General features: G+C 35.5%; 1 protein-coding gene across 2 annotated transcripts; it reads left to right on the top strand.

Moving 5' to 3' along the window:
• Positions 1 to 7,271: 7,271 nt before the first annotated feature.
• On the top strand, positions 7,272 to 21,187 carry LOC129288208 (uncharacterized). Of its 2 annotated transcripts, XR_008587956.1 has the most exons (7): positions 7,272 to 7,773; positions 8,107 to 8,525; positions 15,489 to 15,603; positions 16,404 to 17,054; positions 17,695 to 17,858; positions 18,039 to 18,116; positions 21,047 to 21,109. XR_008587956.1 is itself a non-coding variant. In XM_054924700.1 (6 exons), exons 1-6 carry the CDS (start codon positions 7,447 to 7,449, stop codon positions 21,170 to 21,172), a joined length of 1,716 nt encoding a protein of 571 aa, XP_054780675.1. In that variant the 5' UTR covers positions 7,272 to 7,446; the 3' UTR covers positions 21,173 to 21,187. The 2 variants fall into 2 exon arrangements, 1 of the variants encoding a protein (XP_054780675.1); XM_054924700.1 differs by lacking the exon at positions 17,695 to 17,858 and having other exon boundaries at positions 21,047 to 21,187.
• The last annotated feature ends 215 nt before the right edge of the window (positions 21,188 to 21,402 follow it).

Here is a 21,402-nt window from a genome sequence, read left to right as displayed (position 1 = left end):
CCCAATATTACTTCAACAATATAGGACAAGTTTTTTTAAAGAAAATATAGGATGGTTGTTAGAGAATAATGCTATCTGAGGTTTTAGATTTCCACAATGGCCCTATAGGACGATTGTGGCCATAATCGTCTTATAAGGCTAGATTGTTTTTGAAAAGTAATCCCCTTGCAATACAAAAACAGATATATTCAAAAATATTTTAGAATAGCCTAAAAATTAGATTTATACTACTTAATTCAAAACTATTATATTTAGAACCCAATGATATAAATCAGTCATTTTAAACTAAAATACCAATCCTTAAAACATATAAACTATATTTTGATAGTTAAACCAATCTATTCCTAAACTTAAATTTAGACTATCCAATTGGGTACTATAATATCCACCTTGACATTACTGGGACAATACTTTAACATGCTATTGTGATATCCAAGATTAATTAAAATCTCTTGGATAAGTCATCACAGCCTAAGGGTTTAAAAGTAATAAGTTTTAAATGTTGGGATAAAAAAAAACCCTTTTGAAAAGCTGTTTGAGCTCAAACCACGGCTTAAAACAATTTAAATAAGGTAATGAAAGCAAAAGGGTCAAATAACCCATCAAATAAGTACTAAAAGAGGCATATCAACATGCCTAAGAAAGGCATAATCTGTTGCGGCAAACAATGTAGAGAACCAATAGTTCTCGCTATGTGATGCGTCGCGATGTGCATGGTCTGTGTCACGGCATGTCACTACTATCATGATAGCAAACATCAAACATCTAACATGACAGCTATAATATCCTCCTTCTTTAACCATGATTAGCCCCAAATCTCAAATAGTTAAGAGATTGAATTAAGGTAAAAATAAGTTTACCAAGTTTGAAAATAGATAATACAGATAGGATCCTAAGGTTTCAAAACTAAAATTCCTTTCCAAAGACTTTAAAATAGACAAATCGTAGTTCACAATTATGCGAAGCATGTGATCATTTCAAATATTAGTGCTTTTGCTAAGAAATCAAAAAACAAAGAGATTCTGTAAATTTGAAGCGTGCGCCGCAGCATGTTCACCTCTGTGCCATACGCCGCGGCTTGTGGCACTATGCACTATGGTGCATTACATGTTCCATGACAGTAATTTCTGCTATCAACTTGACAGCTTTTAGTGCAACTTTTGTCCTGCCCTATTGCTTCATCCAAAGTTCGATTGACACGAACTAAGTGTCCATAAAAAGCTCTTTTTGAGCTCTAACTAATGGCTTTAGTTTTATAATCAAATTATCACACATTCAAAGTTTCAACACTCTTTTCAAAACTTATACTTTCTTAACCATTTTCACAAAACTAAGTGTCCAAATCATTCACCAAAAGCCAAAAGACATAAACACTACTTGGACCACATGCAATAAACCAAAATTAACTTGTGCAACACACCACATCATATCAAACACTTATAATTCACTATTTCAATACTTAACTCCTTAATTTTAAAAACATAGAAGGGGAATTCCAAATCATCTATTTCATCAAACATATCAAAATCATCACATAATATGTCCAAATTTTTACTTGCATTAGTATTTTGGTCCTATCACAGATATAATATTTCATAAACTCACTCTCTAGGACCCAAAATACACTTTAACCCATAAAACACATAATGCAAGTAAAAACTAAAAATGGACTATTCCTAGTTGGCAATTTCAAATTGTCACATACATATAAAGACTAAAAAATAAAGAGGCCTACCAAATAGGATCACAATCTTAAGCCTCCAGTTGCTTTCCTTTATCCAATCCTCCTGAGCTATTTTTTATAATATTGAAGATAGTGGAGTGAGTACAACCACTCAATAACCAAGGTCTAACTAACTTATACTAATGCATGCCAACTAACTTATACTAATATATGTCAATTAACTTAAATGCAAGTGACAAGTACAATCAATTTCCAAAACCATGCAAAACGTTTAGGAGCATAAATTCACATTTTCAAGCATAATAGCACATACTCGTGAAATAATTCTTTTTAACAACTTTTGTGTAAGAAAGAGTTTGTCACATAATCAATTGACATATACTCGAAAAGAATTATAACTCAATTCATGATTTTTAACATTAGGGTCACGATATAGACAACCATGTGCCCTTACTATATGTATGATCACACCTCCCTTATATCCTCCTTATTCCTCTGACATGAAATCGTGGGTTATTGTACACTGGGACAGTCTATAATCTAGGACTTCCTTAGCCTAAACACTTGTGAGGGGATTACCCGGCTAATGTTCACACAACTCACTTGTGAAACACAGTTTTCCCTATCTTCTCATACTATGGGGTGTTATACTTCCTAAACTAGCTTCCTCGTTGAACCAGTGAGCTAACTAGGTTTGAGTCCTTCATTGAAATAGTGGCATAATCCCTTATTAAACTAGTGGGACAATATATACATACAATTCGGGCAAGCCATCAACTCGGATGGGAGTCCTACCACGTGGATTTAATTCTCTACTCCTCTTTTTAGGTGAACTCTCACCTCTTATAATCATGTAATGCATATATTTTGAGGCATGCAATTACTCAATGTCAAATATGCACAAACACATCATCGTACACATCTCATACATAAAAATCACATTAACACATATAATTCAATCACTGAACTCATCATATTCATTGAACTCCTCAATTTAACTTTTCATTGAACTCCACAATACATAAATCATTGAACTTCTCTAATTCACAATCATTGTACTTCACATATCCACAATCATTGAACTCCTATATAAATCAATCATTAAACTCCCATATCAATCACAATACGAAAATCCACTAATTATGTTTCAAAGAATTTCATATAATAAGTCATCAAATTCACAAAAATCAACCTAGTGGATTCTTACATATTCTATGCCACACTTGCATTTCATTTCATTTTACGCATTTCAATGATCAACTAAGCTAATTAACATACAAAAGCATAAGATATAATTTCCCTAGTTACCTCAAACCTTTAAGAGATTAAAGGTTTCACATCTCTAATACTCAATTCCAAAGCTTCTAAGAAGCTTGAATGCTGCCCAAGATAGTCACTCTACAAGCATTTACAATGCAAATCATCAATATTCATATTTGGGCTAATTTTCACTAATAATTTAACACTTATTAATGCTCAAGATTCATTGTTGACTATAAAAGTACTCATAAGGTTTCTTAACTTCCTTTAATCTTCATTAACATTATTGAACTCTTTAATAATCATTAATGGAACCACATTATCCCAACTAGCACATTTATAGGGAATTTTTGGACATTTAATACCCCTTAACCACCAATCATCATAACTCTATGAGTATTAAGTTTCATTAGCTCAATCTAGCCTCATTAACTCTATTTAAGTTAATAGGTTCAAACCCATAATCCATATGGATAAAAAATCACCATTATCAACCAAACCCTAACTTTCAATACCAAGAAAAATGGAAGAAGGAAGAAGGACTTAAGTGTAGGAAGCTTACCTTAATGTTTAGGAGTTTTAAAATACTCCCAATACTCAGATTCTCCAAGCCCAAGTAGAGCATTTTCATTCCTCCTTCAAATATTTTTGTTTTCTCTCCTATGTTGCATCAATTTCACGATTTTATTACAATAGAAAAGTGACCATACGCCGTAGCGGACGCATAATATGCCTCGGTGCATGGCACAAGGAGCATTTTCCTAGGCGTGTTACCATACATACGTTACGGTGGCTTATCCAAAAGTCGTGGCACGTGGCATAGAACCTTTCCTTCATATTTTCTTTCTTTTTTTCAATCCTGGGTGACCCGATTCTCTCTCGAACTCACTTTTAGGGCTGAAAATAAAATCAAACATGCCCATTAGGTCTCTCAGGCCACACATCTCGGTAATACACTTAATTAATCCAATTGAGGATGTTACAACAATACTCTAGATCCAACTTTCAAAGCGCGTCGTTTTGCCATCTAATATTCAATTAAGTGTCCACCCATAGCTTTCCAAGCCCTCTGACTATTAGCATTGTCTCATACCAAATTCTCAACCGTTAAAACGTTAGACACTCGAACCCAAAATGAATTATTTTCAACCAAAACACATAAGGAAGTCAAAAACTCACAACCTAGTGCCAATAGCCCTTAGACCACTTGGGCCAACTTAAATAGACCACTCACAACTAGAGTTAGGAATTCGGGTAGATCGGGCCAATTCAGGCTCGAACCGAATAAGCTCAACCCTAACAAGCTCGAACCTAAATAAGCCCGACTCCCTGAAAAGCTTGAAGCTAGGCCTGAATTCCTTTGGGCTTTAGGTAGTTTGAATACCTAAATTTTATTTTTAAAATCATTTTTATTAATTTTTTTACTTTAAAATTAATTATTTTATTTTATAAAAAATATAAAATATACATTTTTTATACTAAAATGATGTATAGGACTCAAATATATAATATTGTAATATAAAATGACCTAAAATTTCAATAATTAATTAATATTTATTATATTATATATATATATTAAGAATAAACTTTTTTATTTCAGTATTTGGGCCAAGCCCAAACCCAATTAGGCTTGGCCCGAATAGGCCCAAACATAAAAAACTATATTTTTTTAAAGTTTGGCCAAAATTACCCATTCTACTCACAACCAATAGGCTAATCAAATCATAATAATAACTATCCATACACAACATAACCATAATTTCCCCTTTTTACAGTGATATCGATGGGTGGCTAACATTCATCATAGATGTTACTTTAGCCAAACCAAAACATAATCCACACAAACATATCACTTGCATAAATATCTGGACCTCACAATTATTTCAATATATATACATCAATTTAGGTCAAGATACACACTCATGCCTCATGAATTTCATGTAAATGAAAACAAAACAATGAAATGATCCTAAGTGGCATAATGTTCATATCATTCGTTACAAAACCAAAATAATAAAGGAAGAGACCTATACAAACATAGCCCTTAGTTCTCGATAGTCCTTTCCTTACCTTTACCCTACTAAAGCCCTCACCTATAAAATATAATTACAAGATGAGATAAACATTTCAGTAATAAAATAATTCACTACTATCAATTAACATGTACAACTATGCGCAAGTAAAACTCATATAGGTAAAAATACTCATTTAGCACATTCAAACATGTCATGTCCATAAACACAAGTCATTTTCCACTCTAGTGTGATTATTCTACCATCCGAGCCTTCATATTGCCCTGACTGAAACCATAGGCTCTATTAGACCAAGTGTACATTCATAATGACTTGAGCTTACCTTCAGTGGTAGGATCACTTGGCTAAAGGTGTCCTATCCTACTTCCAGATTATGATTTCCCCCTATCACACATGAATCGGGGTGTCTTTCTCCAACATCGCATCACTGATGAGAAGGAGCGTCAATCTCCAATGCCATATCCCACATAGATAACAAGGAGATAATCTCCAACACCATACCTTACAAGGCATTAAGGAGATACATGACATATGGACTTTCACTACTTCTTCTTATGGGTGAACTCTCATCCCCTATCATGATCATGCTCACACTTATCATACGTACCACATATTTATAACCAAACTATATTTAACTCATATGAGAGATTTTCACAACTTTCATTGTTTTAAAATCATTTCAAATGCACAAAAGCCTTATTTCGCTATATGTAATGCTTTTGAAACACATGTAGACAATTTACTATATTCTCATAGACGGTTAAGCATTTTAATCAAATAGTATAAATTATTTCGTTACCTTAACTCTTTTGTCACAAAAAAAGGTTACTGTGGTCTAACGTTTGCTCCACACGTTGCACATGCACGGTAACACTTAAGCAACTTTTAATCTACACAATTAAATAATAATTATCAATTATCACTCTAATTATACCCCAAAAACACTAAATGTTAGGTATCTATTATACCTAAATATCTCATTTCATCAACCTCAACTCTTCCAACACACTTCATAAATCTTACTGAGCATTCAAACACACTAATATCATCAACTATTTACCCACATTGTTCTAAAACTCCTAAATTATACTTAAGATTTGTTCAAATTTTAATGAAAAAATTCCAAATCCATACAAAACCCATAAACCTAGGTTTAGAAATTTGATTTAACTCTCCAAGACCTTTACTAAGGTGATGGGTTCGGTAATATCCTAAGAAAAACTGAAATCAAGTCCTACATTTTTCTAAAACTACATAAAATCGCATAAAGGGAGAGGAAGAGGTGTAGGAAGCTTACCCAAGTATAAATTTTGCTCCAAATGCTTCCAAATTATCCCAAGGTTGCGCCTTAGTAGTCACCAGTTGTTCTTCGATGCCTCCTCATGTTTACTCTCATCCTACTTCTAATTTTCGGTTTGATTTGCGAGTCTGATAAGTGCAGATCTTGTATTTGCGACATGGTGCATGGCACAAAGATTTCCACACACGTTTTAGGTCTCTATTCGTGCCACGACTTGCTCAAACTTTGACCTAGCCTCTTCCAAGGCTGTACAAGGATCCAATAACCATATTACTCTTCTTAGAACACCATTAAATTAAAAATTCATTTAAATTGACTAAAATATCCTTCTCAACACTTAAAATTTTCAGATTTGAAATTCAGAATATTACAGGTGTGGTGAGGGGAGGCTTAGGCGCCCAGCGGAGGGAGTAAGAATAGTGCTATGCTTGGCTCACAGAGAGAAAATGAGAGGAGAGAAAATGAAGAGGACAGAAAATGGAAGGGATACAATTTTTTCTCATTGTGCTTGGCTGAGTGAGAGAAAATAAAGAGAAGAGAAAAGTTATTAATTTTATATGAACAATAATAATTTTATTATTTATAAAAATATTTATATAATAAAAGTTACTATTTTAACATATTATATATAATAATTTTTATCATATATTATTGACTAAATAAAAATATAATTAAAAATTATTTTAATACATATTAATTTTAAAATTTGAAACTACAACCAAATATGAGGTACTTAACTAAAAATTAACCTGAAAATTTAGAATTAACATTTGTTTAATTAGTCTAAAAATTAAATTTAATTCTTGTTTAGTAAAAGTTCATGATCAAAATATAACTACACTATAAATATCATAATAAAAATAAAGAGAAGGAATTTTTTTTTTTTTTCAAAATCTCTCCATATTTTAAAAAAAATTAAAAATTAAAAAATATAAATTTTATATATTATTTTTCTTTCACTTCTCACTCCTTTCACTATTCTTTCAGTAATCAAACGCAGGAGAAAGCATTATTTTCCTCCACTCTTCTCTTCCCCCTCACTTTTTTTCCCTGCCAAGCTTAGCATAAGAATCCAAACGGTGGCATTGCTACGTCGGTAGCGTTGCAAATCCAAATCATGAGTTGTTCAGTATAACTTCAACGCGCCTCTCAGACTGATTTCGACGACTATGGCGGCTGATTTTTCTGCTCTGAGTGCAACGAGGTCTACGGCGGAAAATTCCCTGGAGAAACGATACCGTTCGATATTCGATCTCACGTCTGATTTTTTCTACTCATGTCGCCTTCTTGCTTCTCCTCAATCGTCCGTTTCGGACAACCTTCAGAATTGTCAGGACTCAGCGCATGAAACCCTTGATCCTATTGAGGACGACGGTAATGGCTCCCAAGGCGTCGTTGTTTCATTGCCCAGGTGGACTTGCAATACTTGCAAGGCTCAATTTGAGTCCCTTCAAGACCAGCGTTTGCATTTCAAATCGGATATTCATCGGTTCAATGTAAGAATGATTTTCACTGCGTTATTCCTCCGCTTGGTTATTTTCGACTTTTTTTATTATTGTCAGCATCTGCTTCCAGATTCCTCTTTCCGATAAGTGTTTGGTGAAGTCTACGTACTATTTTTTTTTAAAATAAAAATATAGGTGCTTTCCCTTGAAGGACATCAAAATTAATTAATTGGTGTATGGATTTGTATTGGGTTCTATATGTTTGTTTTGGGAGCTTAGCATGTATCTCTCTAATTTTTGTGTTAAAAGACGATGTTAATTTTTCTGTTGCAACTTACTTCTCATTTAACGCCTATGTTTGGCTACATTTAATATTGATCATAGGTGAAGTTGACAATGGCTGGAAAGAATATTGTGAAGGAAGAAGATTTCGAGATGTTGACACCTGATTCTATCAAAGACTATGATGTTTCGAGCATATCAGGTTCAGAAGATGATGATGATGATAACGAAATTGAGATTCCAAGACAACATGAAGTTGGTAAAAAATTAAATGAAAGTTTTAGGCAGAAGTTATTTATCTGCCTTCCGTCAGGGGAGAGAGTTTCTGTTTGGAAATGCTTAATAATGAATATGGGTGAGAATGTATTAAATGAAAATGAAGTGATTGAGAGGTTGAAGTCTTTGACTCTTGAGCCCAGGAATAATTCTCACTTGAGAATTGTGCTGCTTGCATCCGGTGGGCACTTTGCAGGGTGTGTGTTTGATGGTGACAGGCTTGTGGCTCACAAGACATTCCACAGGTTAGCATACATATCTTGGTCATGTTAGATGGTATGGAAATATAATTATAATTTCCGGTCCATGCTTCCTTGAGGCAGTTTGTGGGGCAAAGATTACCTTTGTGTATGTGTGAGAGCCAGTGCAACCATAAAACCATGCAGAAAGACAAGTATATGATGTAATGTTGCAAATTAAGATTGTAAAGCTCGTCTGGATGTGAAGTCATTACACCATTATGTGGTAGAGTGTGTAGATATGCTAGGAGTTTGATTAGCTAGTTATGTGTGCCATTTTTTGTCTGTGACACAACACCACATCTGCATGCTTATTTCAGAAACTCACGTGGGAGTGCTATTCTATTCCTTGAGAAAGAACAGAAATCTTTTGAAGTCAAGGTTAGTTATAGTCCATAATGTAAATTGATTGATTGAAGTCCCATGGCCCTATATGGAAACTTCCCACCACTCTGCACTATTGCAATTTTACCTTCTCCTTGTCTTCCTAGCTTTTAGCATTTATTGCCATCTTTGTGTTATTTTGATTGATTTCTATTATAAATAACTTTGCTTTATTTGGAGAACTGAAGTTATCTTTCTATTAGCCTATTAGAGAGGTTGATTGTCAACATACAAATTAAGTAAATGAATGGATTATTTTACAAGTTTCATTAAATAATTTCTGACGGAACTATACTCTGAATTCTGATATCCAAATGATATTAGACACTGCCAGAGTATGGTCCGAGCAGCTGAAAGTACTGGAAATGGGAGAAAACACAGGAACAAACATGCACACATGACTTCCGTAGCTGTTCAAGACGCTAGACTCTCCCAATTGTACTTGTACTCACTCATTGATTGCTTAACTCTCAGTGAACCCTTCTTTACATTGTATATTTTACTATCATCCTGTTCTCTCTCCAACACCTCCCTGCCCATTAATTGGTGACACACCTAGCCCATTATTTATAGGCCCTTCGTATCCCGAATACAACCTGCACTAATTTGAATATGGATGGGACCCAACTATTCCAGATGCTTCAACAATAATAAGCACTGCTAGAGTATGGTCTAGCAGCTGAAAATACTGGAAATAAGAGAAAATGCAGCTACGAACAACAAGCCTTGTCCCATTAGATAGGGTTGGTTACATGAATTGAACGACGCCATTATGCTCTATCATTAATCAAGCTTTTAGGAATATTTTTAACCAAAAAGTCATGTTCAACAGCTTCAAACACCATAAAAAATTCCCTAGCTGTTTGAGAGGCTACACTCTCCCAAGTGTACTCATTTTTGCTTTACCTTTTAAAGCCTCCTTTACAATATTCCACCGCCTTCCCCTTTTCACTAAAGTCTCCAAAAGCTTAGTTGTTAATAGAATACAATGGCATTGTACAATTTATGTAGCCAATCCCACCTAATAAAATAAGGCTTGTAATTGCTGTTCTCCTTTTCTCTCTCCTACACCCTCTGGCCCATAAATCAGTAGACTTGTCCCATCATTTTATTATGTTATCTTGCCCTTTTGAAACTTAAATGTGTTGATGCCTCATGGTTGCCACCAAAATCACTTTTTCCAGTCATGATTCTGCCAGCCCACCTATCAACCTGAACCTAGATCTAATTGCTTAGCACTATCGATTGCTACCAAATTAGAAACTCTTTCTCTTCTTGCTGCCAAATTAAAATTCAGTTGGAACAATCCAAACACAGTATAAACCAGTTTCGAATTTGGAGAGAAATTTCACTGTCTGTAGGATTAAAGCTCACTTGTAGACAACCTTTGGTGATTGAGGAACCCTTTGCAATGACCATGCAAACACGTGGAATTTCATTAGTTTGATGGAGGATATTAGTTAGGTTGGATTTTAAAAGAAGAAAAATATCTTCTCTATTGCCAAAACTTTGAGGAATTGAATGTTGAGATTGTGGCTCTGTACCTAGGGGGTGATGCACTTGATAAGGCTTAAGGGTTTAAGCGAGCTACTAAGTTGGAGTCCAAATTGGCCTGCATCATTCTTCATAGATGTCCAATTAGTCCTACACCTGAAAGCCCACTATCATCACTCCATGCTCTGCATGTGAAGCTTCTGCTACATCCTCCTAATTCTTACCACAACTTTCTTGCACGAGTCAAATGCCATCATAGTGGACATGTGATTGTGAAAGCTAAGATGGATTTTAGAAGTGGCTTTGCTTTTGCTGAATGAAGAATACTCTTTTTGGCATAATCATTAGTCATCATTTGCACTCCAAAGATTATGACCAGCTACATATGAGTCAAAGTAGATGAGGAAGCTAAAGCATTGAAAAATTCTAACCCAACAAGTGTAGCTGAAATTTCCTATACTTATTTTGGTGAAAATTTCATGTACGGCTATGAGGCTTAAAGGGAAAATTAGACTCTGTTCGGTAATTATTTCAGTGAACTCCGCCTATGTTTATAGCCGGTCCCAAGCCCGGGTAAAGGAGGAGGGTTGTGTTAGGCCATCAACAGCCAATGTAAAAATTTGTTGAATCTATCATGAACATGGACAATAGACGTTATAATGTTAATGCTAGGTCGTTGCCCGTAAGTAACGCGCTGCATGGCTCGAGTACAGTGATAAGTGAGTTAGAGCCGCTGCATCGGCGCCCGGATGTAGTGTTAAATGAGCAAGGGCTACCGCGTCATTCTGGACGCACGCGGCTAAAGAAGTTAGTCCATAAGAGCAAAATTAGATTTGGTACTTGGAATGTTGGGACATTAAATTGTAAATCTGTAGAGGTTGTAGGGGTTATGATTCAAAGGAAAATCAATATCCTTTGCTTGCAAGAAACAAAATGGCGTGGAGAAGAAGCTAAGGATATTCAAGGTTTCAAACTTTGGTATACAGGAAAAGTAAGTGCACGCAATGGAGTAGGCATCATTATAGATAAGGAGTGGAAGAAGAACGTTGTAGAAGTTAGCAGAATTGGAGACAGAATTATTTCTTTAAAAATGATAATTGGACGTGAGACTGTTAATATTGTTAGCGCTTATGCGCCGCAAGTCGGGACAGAAGCCAGTCTTAAGGAATTATTTTGGGAGGATCTGGAGGGGTTGATTCGACACATACCACAGAGTGAAAAGATTTTTATTGGAGGAGACTTTAATAGGCATGTCGGGAGGGAAGCTGGTCAGTATGCGAGGGTGCATGGTGGTTTTGGTTTTGGAGAGCTAAACAATGAAGGGCAAACTCTTCTTGATTTCTCATTGGCGTATGATTTTAAGATTGCCAACACTTGTTTCAAGAAGAGAGATGAGCATCTCATCACCTACAAAAGTGGAGCCTCAAGGTCGCAGATTGATTTTCTTTTGGTTAGGAACACAGATAGAAAACTTTGTAAAAATTGTAAGGTGATCCCTGGAGATGCTGTAACGACACAACATAGGGTCCTAGTCCTTGATGTGTGTATTATGAGTAAAATCCAAAAACGTCGACAAGTAGTAACACCAAGGATTAGGTGGTGGCAATTAAAAGGTGAGAAGCAAGATATTTTCAAGAGAAATCTTTTGGATAAAGGAATTTGGGATTCTCAGGGAAGTGCTAACATCATATGGGAGGATATGGCTAAAAAGATACGGGAGGTTGCAAAAGTAGTTTTGGGAGAATCGAAAGGTTCTGGTCCGAGAGATAAGGAGTCTTGGTGGTGGAATAATAGTGTACAGGACAAAATCAAGTATAAGAAGAACTGTTTTAAAGCCATACATTTGTGTAACAATGAGGAAAATTGGGAGAGGTACCGTATGGCTAAGAAGGAAACTAAGAGAGCTGTGGGTGAAGCTCGTTCTAAAGCTTTTGAAGAATTTTATAAGAACCTTGAGACGAAGGAAGGAGAGCAAAATATTTATAAGATTGCCAAGAGTAGGGAAAGAAAATCAAGAGATCTAGAACAGGTAAGGTGTATTAAGGATGAAGAGGGAAGAATTTTAGTTACAGATGATGAAATTAAAAATAGATGGGAGACTTATTTTTCTAAACTTTTCAATGATGGAGAGGATTCATCTAGTAACTTGGAGGATTTAGTAACTGGTGAAGGAGAACAAAATTTGTCATTCTATCGAAAAATACGTGATAAGGAGGTAAAGGAAGCTCTTAAAAAAATGGCAAATGGTAGAGCTAACGGACCTGATTGTATATCTATCGAAGCGTGGAAATGTTTAGGTGAAGAAGGGGTGAGATGGTTAACTAAGTTATTTAATGTGATTTTACGGTCCAAGAAAATGCCTGATGAGTGGAGGAGAAGTACATTAATTCCTATTTATAAAAATAAAGGAGATATTCAGAATTGTACTAACTATAGAGGGATTAAACTCATGAGCCACACAATGAAATTGTGGGAGAAAGTAATTGAGCACAGGTTGAGATTGGAGACAAGTATTTCTGAGAATCAATTTGGTTTTATGCCAGGTAGATCAACTACAGAGGCGATTTATCTACTAAGGGGATTAATGGAAAAGTATCGTTGTAAAGATAAAGATCTACACATGGTTTTTATTGATTTGGAAAAAGCTTATGACCGTATACCAAGAAAAGTGCTTTGGAAAGCGTTGGAAAAAAAGGGAGTACGGATTGCTTATATTAAAGCCATACAAGATATGTATAAGGGGGTAAAAACTAGTATAAGAACGCCTTAGTGGTCAAACAAAGGATTTTCCTATAAAGATTGGACTACATCAGGGATCATCTCTGAGTCCTTATTTGTAAATTTGATAAAGGACTATTCGAAAATAATTTGGAAGTGAAATTGGGAGATCAAATTATAACTCAAGTGGAAAAGTTTAGATATTTGGGAGCCATTATTCAAAATGATGGCGAAATCAGTGGAGATATTTCACATAGAATTCAAGCTGGGTGGTTTAATTGGAGAAAAGCTAAAGGAGTTATTTGTGACCGTAAGGTGCCTAATAAACTTAAAGGAAAGTTTTATCGTACTGCTATCAGACCGGCAATGTTATATAGTAGTGAATGCTGGGCTCTAACGGGACAGCAAGAGCATAAAGTTGGAGTAGCAGAGATGAGAATGTTACGATGGATGTGCGGACATACACGTAAAGATAAAATTCGAAATGAGCACATACGTGAAAAAGTGAGGGTGGCACCTATTGAGGAAAAAATGGTAGAAAATCGGTTGAGATGGTTTGGGCATGTACAAAGAAGACCAAGGGAGGCACCAGTGAGAAGAGTGGAACATATAACTTTGAGTCCGATTAAGAGAGGTAGAGGAAGGCCTAAGAGAACACTCTTGGAAGTTGTTGAACGTGATCTCTTAATTAATAATATTTCTAAAAGCTTAATAAATGATAGAACACAATGGCGTCTTGCAATCCATGTAGCCGACCCCACCTAGTGGGATAAAGGCTTGTTGTTGTTGTTGTTGTTTGTCGGTAATTATTTCAGTGGAACGTGGATATGGATCAATCCATAATTTGATAACCAGTACTTTGGTAGATGAGCACTGTTTCCTCATTGAACTAGTAGTTCCATTGGGCGTGCAAATTGGGATTGGAGACATCACATATGATGCAATTTCACTTGTATAGAACTTTCAGTATGGCTTCAAGGTCTGTCCATCATGGAAAACTTTTATCCATTTTCAAGCAGGGGTGTTGATTTAATTTTTGGGACTGAGTGGCTAGTTTCTCTAAACAGTGTACATGCAAATTGGAATGAGGTATTTTTGATCTTTCACCTGAATGGAAAGATGTCCATTTACCATTGATGCCACTTGAATTATACTAGAGCATTCCAATAACCAGGGAGTATCGTGAATTGTGTGAAGAAAGGCATGCATAGGCCAGAATTATATATAAAGATGAAGCCAAAAATATAACACACTTGTCATGCTAAAAAAAAGTTAAAATACATATTAGAGCAATAATGGTGGGCAATAAGTGCCACCATCTATAACATAATGGCGGACATTTCCACATAATCAGGAGCAAAGATAAGGGAGATTTGATCTAATTTGGAGAGTAAATAGATAGATCATGCTAAATATTTTCTCAATTTGTGCTCATATATTAACACCACTGTTCGTTGATTTGGCAAGATGCCTTGTGACCAAGACAAGTCAAACTCAATTCCTGATTCCACAGTCACTTCCAAGCTTTTAAAATCATATTCATTGAGCCTAACCATTTTCCTCTCTCACTTGCAGTGCAGTATTCCTTTATTACCGCATTTGAAGCCTCCTAACTTGGAGATTTTTCTGTTACCCACAAGCTCCTAAAATGGAAATTGAATAATCATTGGCTGACCTTTTGGAAGTATGATTCATTTGACCCAGTTCAAGTCCATTTTCTAGTCACTTTTGCTGGTTAAGAAGGACAAGTCCCAGAGGTTTTGTCTAGATAATCAGGGTCTCAATCATATTGTGTTTGATGAGTATCCAATTCATAATATTGATGACTGGCTGAACTAATTGCATGAAGCTAGAATGTTTTCGTTGTGGATGTCATCGGATAAGAATCAGTCCAAATGTCATTTGCAAGACTGGATCCAAATCTCATCCCAGACATTACCAATTTCTAGTCTTGCCATTTGGCCTTACCAATGCACCCTCAACATTTCAGGTTACCATGTATGATGTACTTTGCTTTTGCTTGTAAAGTACAGGCTTTAACAGAATGGCATTAATTGCCAAGGATGCTAGTTCCAGAGTCTGTGCGGAAGGTGGTGCTTGTAGCTGTTTCCAGTAGTCCTTTTTCTTTCCTCGACCCTTTTTTGTGCATGCAACCAAACAGAATTCATACTTAGTAGCAATTAAGTATTGTTTTACTGCTGATGTATAATTTCGAGTTGTCAAATGTGGGTAAGGGTTGGGTTACTAATTTGACTGCCTGTTTGCTTAAGGGCCAGTGAGGCTTTTTGACATCATCCTTCATAAGATTTTATTTCTACTGTTGGTCACTAGAAATTGGATCTGGATTATTAATATTGGTTTGTGCTTATGTAGATATGTTGTGAGGGCCAAGGCAGGAAAAAAACAGTCATCAAAAGATGCTACTGGTAGAGCTGCACATTCTGCTGGGGCTTCACTTCGTCGCCACAATGAACTTGCATTAAAGAAGGTATTCTAATCAAAGCTATATTGATGAGTGTCAATTGTTGATTGCTATGTTAATGAATTTTTTTTGTGCAATTGTGTCTCAAATTGGCCTGATATAGTGAACATGTTGCACCAGATTGAGATTGTAAATAATATATCCGTAAATAATGTGTGTATGAGCTTTTTTCCCTTATTTGAAATTTTCATCTCTGCTGGGTAGCAGGAAACTTGAAATTAATAAGGTTAAGGATTCTGTAAACTGCTGAGGGTATTTCTTCTTTTGAATTATATTGGTAAGAGTAATTAAACTGAATTTGCATTAAATCTTTTCCTATATAAAAAAAGCAATGTATATATGTATGTTTAACAATATGGAGAATTTACACCTCTATGAATGCCAACTTAAAGTGGTTTATGATTTTAGTAGTGACTAAAGTTTGGTCCCTTGAGATGTCAACACTCCTAGTATCATTTGTATGGTTATTGATTTGCAATTAGATTAATCAATTGACAACCTTGTGGTTATATCTCATAATTTGATATTGATTGCCCTATGAGTAGTAAATTTTGACATAATGTTTTTGTTTTTTTCTTGTTTTTTCCGTGAAAAGAATTATTCTTCCCATTTAATTCCACAGGTTTCCTCCTTAGAATGCGAATCTGGACAAAGAAGTTTGCTTTCTTTTTCCTTCAAGTTTTTCCCTTTATTTGTTTGTTTGCATGTTTCACTCATTTTTTTCTTGTGATTTTTTTTTTTGGGTTTTTAACCAACTTGTGCAAAACAAGTTTAAGAACTCACTGTTGTTGAACAAATCTTTTCAGGAAATTCAAGAGCTGCTTACTTCTTGGAGAACTTATTTTGATGCTTCGAATTGCATATTCCTACATGCTCCCTCAAGTAGTCGGCAACTGTTCTTTGATGGAGAGAGACCATATTTTAGCAATCAGCATAATGTTATTAGAAACATTCCATTGACTGTTCGAAGGCCTACTTTAAGAGAAGCAAAGCGTGTATATAGCCAGTTGACTCAAGTATCCAATGAAGCAGAAGAGGATTTAGAGTCAACATCCATTACCGTAAGAAACACTGACCGAACCATTGACAAAGAGGCCTCTGCTAACTTGGATAGCAATGATAAAAGTGAGGCATGTTCGAGTAAACAAGATAATTATGAACTCTGTATTTCAAGTGCAAGTGAGAGTGAAAGCGGGATGGTAGGTAAATCAACCCCTTTACATCAGGCTTCACAATCTGGTGATTCACACAAGGTTTTGGAGCTGCTGGAACAGGGCAATGATCCTTGCATCAAAGATGAAAGAGGAAGGACCCCTTATATGTTGGCACATGATAAGGAAGTGAGGAATACTTTTAGAAGATTCATGGCATCAAACCTTGAAAAATGGGACTGGTATGCGGCAAAAGTGCCTAGTGCATTGACCAAAGAAATGGAAGAATCACAAGCAGCTAAACAGGTGATTGTGATAGACCTGATGTAATAGATTTTCAAATCTATTTATTTACAAAACTAGTACTTTCTTGTTATCTGCTTTGTTCATTTACTGTGTATTATTGTTGTTGTTGTCATGGACCCAATCTTAATGGGCTTCAGTGAAAATATGTAGCTGGAAGAAAACAGATAAAATAGAAGAGAATGATAGAGTTGTTCCTGATGAGTTGTCCAGAGGTAACTAATTATGAGTTGAGTGGGTGAGCTTGAGAAGGGGACTGGGTAGTTAGAAAAATGCAGATGAAGTTTCAGTGGGGAGAAAGTCAAGGAGAAGATCAAAAAGTACTCTTCTACTCCAATGTTGCTGTATGGTAGACTTGTTATCAAAATTCAATAAAACAGCTAAGTTACAAAATTGCAACACAGAGAACAAGAAGAAAAGTCTAGGAGGGAAATAAGCTAATGTGATTGAAAGTCTTTCTGAAGCTTGCTGGAGAACAAGTTCCTGTTGGACCATTGAAGTTTGTACTTCTATGTTGTCAAATGTTGCTTGTATACCAATGTGCTAGCAGGTAGCAACATCCAATAGATGATTATTTGTTCTTCTTTTTAATTAATCTTGGGATTACAATAAATCAAGGCAAGATAGCCTTTCATATCTTCAGGAACTTTTGAAACAAGCAAGTTCAAAGGAATACAACAGTCAGAATGCTGATCATTTTGACCATCACTAGACTGGCCAATATATTATAGCTTGTTGAGTATGAACAATTGAAGTTTGAATTGATTATATCCCCCATCTGATTGGGAGTAATGCATTGCCATGCTTGTAAGTATTTTGTTTATGCAACCTTACCTTCCATCACCTAAATCTATCACCAATATTTTGTTTTGGAAGATGTTTTTCTTTGATAACTTGTTGGAGTCAGTGGTTTTTTTATTTAAGTTTTAATAGTCAAACTTACAATTTTTGGGACGCAGTAATGATTGCCCATTTTTGCCTGTGCAGGCTGAAAAAGATGCCAAGAGAAAAGCCAGAGCAAAAGAATTAAAAAAATTGCGTAAAGCAAAAGAAAAGAAGGCCCAGGTACATATTAGCTGGTTCGTCTCAAATGTTTTATGATGGCATCATATTCATCTTTTGTTGGACTTATTTCTGAGAGTATTGTACAGTCTCCTATTGACTATGTCGGCTAACAGATGAGAAGATGTAGAAATTTAATAATTCCTGCCTAATATTTGAATACTCTGTTTACATGAATATATAGTCACTGGTTGAGTTAGTGACACTGGTTTTTGGCATTGGGCTGGTGCGGGCACTGAGGTTTGGTCGTTCTCAGCGTACCCCTTCCCATACTGAATCATGGTGGGAAAGATTTGGACGCTGATATGATGTGAATTTGTGAGGGGAAATAGCCAGTGACTATCAAATTGCCTGGCTTCACCTTTATTCATCTCAGGTGGAATAATAAAGAGACACAATTTTAGACTTTCAGTTTAATAGCAGGTAAACAATCCCTAAAACTCGGAAATATCAAACAGCCTAACAACCAAAAAAAAAAAAAATGACAGCAGGATATTAGAGAAAGAAATTTGGAACATGTGATCATTAACAAACAAGAATGTTTGCATCCTGTCTTAAAGATTTCAATAGATATGGCCAGTAGCTATTTTAATTAACCTCTGAACTATGTTCTAAGCAGGCCTTAATGGATCTGTGAGCCTATCTTATCAATTATTCTTATGTTACATACACTAACAATAAGTTCATTAAGAAGGTTTGTCTTAAAGTTTGAGATTCTAAATGGTGTAGTGAAATAGTTGATTTTAGTGAGAAGAGAACAATGGATGCTCATTCAGATGATATTTTCTTACTCCCTTGTCTTCTCATTTCCCTTTTGACCCTGCAAACACCACACAGATATGTTGTGATAGAGTTCATGATCAATTGAGAACTACAGTGTTTTGCTGATTTTTAAGTAGGAGGCAATCAGGCAAAGAGCTTTGCTTAGCTTCAGATTTGCACTGGAATTTTCTTTGAGGAGCTTTGATTGGCATAATACTGTCTTCCAAAATAATAATGATTATAATAATAACAAAAACAACAGCAATGCATGTTACACTTTTAACTCTGCGTCTGCATATGATGATAACATTGGTCAACTCAAGTGTATTCTAGCATTTGATTTGGATTTAAATTTTTACTACATCATCCATGATCCGTTCTTCAATCTTTCTCCTTCTCTGTTCTTCATCCCTTGCCATGAAAATCTTCTGACTCATGATTCTTCTTGAAAGAATGCTTTAGGCAGTATGTGTCTTTCACTCAGTATACTCCCAAAAGAAAAATAAAAGATAAAAAGATGCCGCGATGTGATTACACAAGATGTTAGTGAATTTCCTTTTTTCTCATGTGGATTACTGTCATTTTCTTCCTTAAACTAGACCATTGCCTCTGTTCAGCTTGGAAACATTTTTTATCTATTCTTATATACTCCACTAGGCATGCCCTGGGTATAAAACGAAGGAGAGATGACTGGAAGTGGAAATAAGATTCTAAAACAGAACAATTGACCTTAAATACTGCTGTAGTCCAACTGGGCTCCTGCTTAGGTAGTAAGCTGCGCCAACCTAAGGGGATTAATGGAAAAATATCGTTGTAAAGATAAAGATTTACATATGGTTTTTATTGATTTGGAAAAAGCTTATGACCGTATACCAAGAGAAGTACTTTGGAAAGCGTTGGAAAAAAAAGGAGTACGGATTGCTTATATTAAAGCCATATAAGGTATGTATGAGAGGGTAAAAATTAGTATAAGAATGCCTAGTGGTCAAATAAAGGATTTTCCTATAAAGATTTGACTACATCAGGGATCATCTCTGAGTCCTTATCTGTTTAACTTGATCCTAAATGTTTTGACGAAACATATTCAAGGGGAAATTCTTAAATGTATGCTCTTTGCGGATGATATAGTTCTTATAGCAGAGACAAGAGAAGAGGTTAATTGCAAACTTGAGTTATGGAGGAGGACATTGGAGTCGAAAGGTTTCCATCTGAGTAGGAGTAAAACGGAATATTTATATTGTAAATTTGGTAAGAGACTATTCGACAATATTTTGGAAGTGAAATTGGGAGATCAAATTATACCTCAAGTGAAAAAGTTTAGATATTTGGGAGCCATTATTCAAAATGATGGCGAAATCAGTTAAGATATTTCACATAGGATTCAAGCTGGGTGGTTTCATTGACGAAAAGTTAAAGTAGTTATTTGCGACTGTAAGATGCCTAATAAACTTAAAGGAAAGTTTTATCGTATTGCTATCAGACCGACAATGTTATATAGTAGTGAATGCTGGGCTTTAACGGGACAGTAAGAGCATTAAGTTGGAGTAGCAGAGATGAGAATGTTACGATGGATGTGCGGACATACACGTAAAGATAAAATTCGAAATGAGCACGTACGCGAAAAAGTGAGGGTAGCACCTATTGAGGAAAAAATGGTAGAAAATCGATTGAGATGGTTTGGGCATGTACAAAGAAAACCAAGGGAGGCACCAGTAGGAAGAGTGGAATATATAACTTTGAGTCCGATCAAGAGGAGTAGAGGAAGGCCTAAGAGAACACTCTTGGAAGTTATTGAACGCAATCTTTTAATTAATAATATTCCTAAAAGCTTGATAAATGATAGAGTACAATTGCCTCTTGCAATCCATGTAGTCGACCCCACCTAGTGGGATAAAGGCTTCTTCTTGTTGTTGTTGTTGTTGTAACCTGAATCCTGAATGCTAGTTATATGTTGACATGGTTTAAATCCCGCAGCCAATTCCAATCTGGATATAACCAGCCATGGAAATAAAATTTTCCACCAGTTTATTTCTAGTTGCATTTATGTGCATGCAAGGAGAGGAGGATAATTTTTCTACTCCCCCCCCCCAAGCTGAAATATTATTATTATTATTATTATTATTATTATTATTTATTTATTTATTCTGACTGATGTTCGATGTGTTGTTCAGGCTGAAGCTGCTAAGAATGCTTCCAAAACTGCAGAAAGCCATGTGAATTCTTCAACTTCTATTACTCGCAAGGGACAATTTCCACTCAACAGTGGGTTGAAATTATCTGAAGAGGTTAGATACTGAGCTTTTGCTAGCTAATTTTGGCCAAGTCTTTTGCAATTTTAGTGACTCGAAAATATAATGTTATGCGTCGGTCAAAAAGGGCAAATATCATGTTATGCTTTTGATATAGCTGGTGATTCCCTAAAGATTTGGATATCATTTCCTAAGACCTACGGTAGACAATCTAGGAAGGGAAGTGATTTAGGAAGGCTAAAAAAACCCAGTGGTCAAGAGATTTATCCCAAGCTTGT

The sequence above is a fragment of the Prosopis cineraria genome, unplaced genomic scaffold, assembly GCF_029017545.1.
Source record: "Prosopis cineraria cultivar Desert tree isolate PC_DT_omini unplaced genomic scaffold, ASM2901754v1 PC12, whole genome shotgun sequence".
Lineage (NCBI taxonomy): Eukaryota > Viridiplantae > Streptophyta > Magnoliopsida > Fabales > Fabaceae > Prosopis > Prosopis cineraria.
Note: the sequence above shows the minus strand (reverse complement) of the source record. Positions and strands in the feature narration are given on the sequence as shown.